We start from the raw sequence: 6,916 nt of genomic DNA, 5'->3' as shown, positions 1-6,916 counted from the left end.
AAAAAAAAAAAAAAAAAAAAAAAAAAAAAAAAAAAAAAAAAAGGACTAAGAAAAATCAATGGCTGAGTACTTCCCAAATCGGATGGAAAAAAAAAAAAATCAACCCATATATTCCACCACTGTAAAATTCACGTAAGACTCAATAACAGAAAGGTAACTAGAAAATCTCCAAATTTTAAGAACTTAGGTATCACATTTCTAAACAACCCCATAGGTCAAATCACAATGGAAACTAGAAAATATTCTGAGTTAAATGATAGCATGGGGGTTTGCCAAAACAGTCCTTAGAGGGAAAATTATAGATTAATAGGAAAGCTGAAAATCAGTATTCTAAGCTTGCAACTTTAAAGGTTAGGAAATGAATAGCAAACTAAACTCAAGGAATGAAGGAAATAATAACAGATATTAGTGAAAAAGAAAAGAGACATAGAAGAGAAAATAAGCAAAGCCAAAAGTTGGTTCTTCAAAAAAATTAACAAAATTATTAAACCCCTACACAAACAAAAAAAAGAAAATACCAATTACCAAAACAAAGAATTTAAAAAAATATATTGTTACAGAACCTACAGAAATTAAAAGATAATTAGAGGATATTATGAACATTTTGTAACAATAAATTTAAAATTTTAGATGAAAGGAACAAATTTCTTGATAAATGCTATTCATCAAAACTGACAAAGTAAGAAACAGAAAACCTAGCATCCATATTATCTATTAAAGAAATTTTAGCTATGATTAAAAACCTTCCTACAAAGAAAACTTCAGGCCCAAATGGCTTCAGTGGTGAATTCTATTAAATATTTAAGGAAGAAATAATATCAATATTACACGAAACCATCCATAAAACAGAAAAGGGGAAATACTTCCCAACTTATATTAAAGCCAGCATAGCATTGATAACAAAACCAGACAAGCACATTATAGGAAAGGAAAATTATACTCAATAATCTCTCATAAATATAAACACAAAAATCCAAAATGAAATATTAACAAATAAAATCTAGATGTAAATTTTAAAAATATAATGCATCATAACTAAGCAAAATTTTTTCTAGGAATGCAAGGCTGGTTTAATATTTGAGAAATCAATGTAATTCACATTAGCAAAATAAAGGAGAAAAACTATATAATCGTCTCAATAAATTCAGAAAAAGCATTTGATAAAATTTAACACCCATTCATAATGAAAACTCAGAAAACCAGGAATAAAAGGAAGCTTTCTTAATCTAATAAAAGATATATCCAAAAAACCTACAGCTAACATTGGTTATTAGTGAAACATTGTATGTGTCCCACTAAGATTGAAAATAAGACAAAGATGTCTACTACCACCATTTTTCTTAAAATCATCCTAGAGATCCTAGTTTATGTAAAAAGGCCAAAAAAAAAAAAAAGTGGGGGGGGGATATAACAGATTGGAAAGAAAACTTTTTATTTACAGATGAAATTATTATGTAAATAGAAAATCCAAAAGAATTTATAAGGAACTAGAATTAATAAGTGAATTTGAAAGACATATTACTTAAAATACCATCAAAAATATTAAATACCTGGGAATGAATATAACAAAAATGTGCAAAACCTATGTTCTTAAAACTACAAAACACTGCTTAGAGAAATAAAACATAGTCTAAGTGAGTAAAGAGATATTCCATGTCCATGAACTAGAAGATTCAACATTAAGATGTCCATTTTCCCCACACTGATTTATAGATTCAATGTAATTCCAATCAAAATACAAGCCAATCTTTGGGGGGTGGAAATTACATATTCAGTCTAAAATTTATATGGAAATGCAAAGGCTTTAGAATGCCAGCAGTGTCAAAGAACAGAAACTTAGTGAACTCAAACTATTAAATTTTAAGGACTTACTAGACAGCTACAATATTAAAGACACTGCCATACTAAAGAGAAACAAAGAATATGGAAGATGATGTGTCCAGTAATAGACCCATACATATACAGTCACTTAATTTACAATAAAGAAGCCACTGTAACTTAGTGGATCTTTTTAATAAATGGTGCTGGAACAACTGAATATCTGTTGAGAAAAAAATGACTCTTAACACTTACCTCCATCATACACAAAAGTCAACTTGAATACATTCATATACCTAAGTGTAAAAGCTAAAACTATAATAATTCTGAAGAAAATATATCAAAAAATCTTGATAGGCAAAGACTTGTTAGGCAGGATACAAAAAGCACTAATCAGAGAGAGAGAGAAAAAAAGACTTCATCAAAATTAAAACACCTGCTCCTCAAAAGGTATTCTTAAAAAAATGAAAAGGCAAGCTACAGAGAGAAATAAACTGCAATACATATATTTGACCAAAATACACAGAGAACACAAATACACAGAAATCAAAAAATAATAATAATATATATATTTATTTATATATATATATATAATTTATAAAAATTGTACAAAAAAACTGGAAGACACTTCAAAGATATAAGAATAGTCAATAAACACATGAAAAGGTACATTAGTCTTCTGGAAATGCAAATTAAAACTACAATGAGCTACCATCTCACATCCAATAGAATGCTTAAGGACTGAACAGATAGAAACTAAAAGAACTGATAGTACCAAATATTAACCAGGATGTGTATGTAGCAACTGAAATGCCCATACACTGCTGATGGATGTGGTACAACTCTATTAGAAAACTGCTTGCCAATTTCTCACAAAGTTAAAAATACAACTACCCTATAACTCAGCAATTCCATTCCTAGATATTTATCCAAAAGAAATGAAAATATAAGTCTACATTAAGATTATACACGAATGTTCAGAGCAGCTTTTGTCACAACAGCCATAACTGGACATAATCAAAATCCATCAGTAGAGCCTGCTCTGCCCAGACACAGGCAAGAAAAAGAGCATGCCTGGGGTTCTAGGCAGGGGCCAAGGGTGGCCCCCTCCACCCAGAAGCAGGCAAGAAACAGAGCATGCCCAGGGTCCTGGGCAGGGGCCGAGGGTGGCCCCCTTCACCTAGAAGCAGGCAACAAATGGAACACACCTGAGGTAATGGGCAAAAGCCGAGGGCAGCATCCCCCAACCAGAAGCAGGCAAGAAACTAAGCACATCTGGGATCCTGGGCAGGAGCCAAGGGCAGCATACCCAACCCAGAAGCAGGCAAGAAGCACACCAAAAACACCACTTCTGCGTGGGTGGCCCACCACAGCCACCACCACAACTGCCAAAAAAGCAGCTTGACACCAAAGCAGTAGCCACAGTCACCATGCACATGGCCTACCAGATACTCAACTGCACTGAAACAAGGGGAGTCACCAGGAAGACCAGGAAAAGAGGACACCTTTCTCCTCAAAGCCCACTCTAGAGTAATAGAAAAAGCAAATGCTCTGCCAGATGACAATACATCAACACAGAAATATTAGAAATATGAAAATCCAAGAATATATGACACCACCAAAAGAATACAGTAATTCTTAAATACCAGACCCTGTAGAACAGGAAACCCTTGAAATGACTGAAAAGGAATTCTGAGTGACAATCTTAAGGAAACTCACTGAGATATGAGAAGACTCAGAAAGACAACATAATGAAATGAGGAAAAAAATCCAGGATATGAACGAGGAAATTTACAAAAGAGATTAATACCTTACAAAAGAATGTAGCAGGACTCATGGAACTGAAAGATTCACTCAAGGAAATAAAAAACACAGCTGATAGCTTAAATAACAGGCTAGAGCAGCAGAAGAAAGAATTTCCAATCTTGAAGATAGTCTTTTTGAAATAACCCAGACACTGAAAGATTCACTCAAGGAAATAAAAAACACAGCTGATAGCTTAAATAACAGGCTAGAGCGGCAGAAGAAAGAATTTCCAATCTTGAAGATAGTCTTTTTGAAATAACCCCCTGGAAGACAACTACCACTGCCATAACAATCCAAGTAAAATAAAAACCCATTACTATAATACAAATGACAATCATGAAAAGAAAACAAACGAATAAAATCTCTAGCTGCAACCTAAGGATTTAAGATGGACAAAAAAATGAAAACAGAGTTTAAAAAAAGGAAGAAAATCTAAGAGAGCTAGCAGATAACCTTAAGCACACAAACATTCGAATCATGGGTGTTCCAGAAGTGCAGAAGAAAGGAAAAGGCATGGAAAACCTATTCAACAAAATAATAATGGAAAACTTCCCAAGTATAGGGAGAGACAACACCTTCAGATCCAGGAGGCTCAAAGCTCACCAAACAGATTCAACCCAAAAAGACCCTCTCCAAGACACACAATAGTCAAACTGGCAAAGCTCAAAGACAAAGAGGGAATTTTAAAAGAAGCAAGAAAAGGGGCCAGCCCGTGGCTCACTCGAGAGAGTGTGGTGCTGATAACACCAAGGCCACAGGTTCAGATCTTTATATAGGGATGGTCAGTTAGCTCACTTTGGAGTGCATGGTGATGACAACACCAAGTCAGGGGTTAAGATCCCCTTACTGGTCATTAAAAAAAAAAAAAAAAAAAAAGGCAAGTAAAAAGCATCAAGTCACCTATAAGGAAGCCCCCATCAGACTAACAGCACACTTCTCAACAGAAACTGTACAGGCCAGAAGGAAATGGGATGATCTATTCAAAATACTAAAAGAAACAAACTGCCAGCCAAGAATACTATACCAGCAAGGCTATCCTTCAGAAATGAGGGGAAAATAAGTGTATTTTCCAGACAAACAAAAATTGCAGTTCACTACCACATGACCAAGCCCTACAAGAAATCCTCAAAGAAATACTGCATTTGGAACCTGAAAAATGGTAATCACTACCATGAATACACAAGAAAAAACAAAACCCACTGGTAGAACAAAAAAGCAAAGAGAAAGAGAAAGGAACTAAATCTTACCACCACAAAATACCATAATGACAATGTAATAATGTCCCTACTTTATTTCTGATTCTAGTAATTTCAGTCTTTTCTCATTTTTTCCCTTGGTCAATTTAGATAAAGGGTTTGCAAATTTTGTTGATCTTTTTAAAGAATCAACTTTTTGTTTTGTTGGTTTTCTCTATTGTTTTTTTAATTCCCTATTTCACATATTTCTTTTGTAATCTTTGTTATTTCCTACTTATTCATGCTTTTGTTTAGTTTACTCTACTTTTTCTATTTTCTTAAGACAAATTTACATTGCTGATTTGAGATTTTTCTTATTTTTAGTATAGTTGTTTACAAATGGAAATTTTCCTCTAAGCACTGCATGAGGGCTGCATCTTATAAATTTTGATATTTTGTGCTTTGATTTTTACCTCAAAGTACTCTCTAATTTCCCTGGGATTTTCTTCTTACCCATTGCTTATTTAGGAGAGTTTTGTTTAATGTGAGTTTTCTAAATTTCCTTCTGCTATTGTGGTCAGAGAACATATTTTCTATGATCTTAGTCTTTTTAAATGTATTAAGACTTGTTTTATGGCAAAATAATAATAATAATTGTAGGGCCCCATAAAACCCCAAAGGAGACATTCCCTAAAACATGGCGCCTTTCCGGCTTCTCTTCCGGGTCCTAACATTCCCACCTTCCGACCAATCAGCCACTGCCCTGCGTACTAACCACCCTCTCCTGGAACTCAGCTCTCTATAAATGTATGCTTCACCCTCAAATAAAGCAGAACTTTTCTGGTGAACTGTCAGCTCGGGTCCTGTCGTTCTTTCAATAATAATAGTACTCTTTAGAATTTTCCACTTAGATGATTATGTTGTTTGTGAATAAAGACAGTTTTACTTCTTCCTTTCCAAAAAAAAAAAAAAAATCCAAGCACTAAATGTGACGGTATAAGGAGATGGGGACTTGGGAGGCAATTAGGTCATGAGCATGGAGCCCTCATTAATGAGATTAGTGCCCTCATAAAAGGGGCACGAGAGAGCTCTCCACTCTCTTTCCTGCCATGTGAGGACACAACGAAAAGTCAGCATTCTGCAACTTAGAAGAGGTTCCCCCCAGAAGCAACTATGTTGGCACCTTGATCTCAGACTTCTAGCCTCCAGAATTGTGAAAAATAAATTCCTGTTTATAAGCCACTCAGTCTATGGTACTTTGTTATGGCAGCCAAACTAAGACAGTTTGCTATAGTTAAAACCTGAAAAGTTGCCTCAAAAGTTGTCTAAAAAGTTTTCCCTCAAATGTTATTTACTTAGCATATTCAATGAAACACAAGAGATTAAAGATTGGCTTATCAACTTTTTAATTATGTAATAAAATGTATCATCTTTAACATGAATCTTATGATATTCATTAGTGTGCATTTGAATGAATAAAATTAAACATTTAGAAAAAAAATCCATCAGTAGATGATGGAGTTTGGATGTGCTGTCCCCTCCAAAACTCATGTGGAAATTTGATCCCCGAGATCCAATCAAGATGGTGGAATAGACAGTCTGCAGCGTCACTCTCTCCCACAAATCAACCAAATTTACAACTATAAAAATGTAACATCAGCCAAGCCGGGGCCGCTGGAGCTCAGAGGAAGAAGGGCAAAGACCTACGGAGTTCATGAAGGTGGGAGAAACTACAATGAGAGAAAGTAAAAGCTGCTCTGAGCATTTCAAGCCACGGCTGCTTTAAGGCTTTAGCTGATAAGCACATGGAGCAGGAGCCAGCAGAAGCTGCAGCTGTGCCCTTCAGATGGAGTTACTTGGAGGCAGCAAGAGAGAAGGGGGCCTTGGCGGCCCCCAGGACAGCAAGACCACTAATAGGGTTCATGTGGACCCACACAGGAGCGAGGAGCAAGAACAGCTGAAAAAGGGAGCCATTCGGAGGTCGGTGAGTCATCGGTGAGTCATCGCAAGGGACCGGCGCAGGACCCATCCCATGGAAAGTGTTTGCAGCATGGGTGGTGGGGGAGACGTGCCCACCAGGGGAACATGGGGACACAGCGAGGACAGCTGATCCGCCC

At 35.8% G+C, this 6,916-nt stretch overlaps 1 protein-coding gene across 1 annotated transcript in view; it reads right to left on the bottom strand.

Moving 5' to 3' along the window:
- RAD18 (RAD18 homolog (S. cerevisiae)) overlaps positions 1-6,916 on the bottom strand; it is a gene marked incomplete at both ends in the record, with an annotated part of 102,322 nt that overhangs the window by 83,499 nt on the left and 11,907 nt on the right. Inside the window, 1 exon segment of the mRNA XM_008590540.1 lies at positions 4,446-4,466. Coding sequence (XP_008588762.1) covers positions 4,446-4,466 — 21 coding nt within the window.

This window comes from Galeopterus variegatus, unplaced genomic scaffold (assembly GCF_000696425.1).
Source record: "Galeopterus variegatus unplaced genomic scaffold, G_variegatus-3.0.2 Scaffold6191, whole genome shotgun sequence".
NCBI lineage: Eukaryota > Metazoa > Chordata > Mammalia > Dermoptera > Cynocephalidae > Galeopterus > Galeopterus variegatus.
Note: the sequence above shows the minus strand (reverse complement) of the source record. Positions and strands in the feature narration are given on the sequence as shown.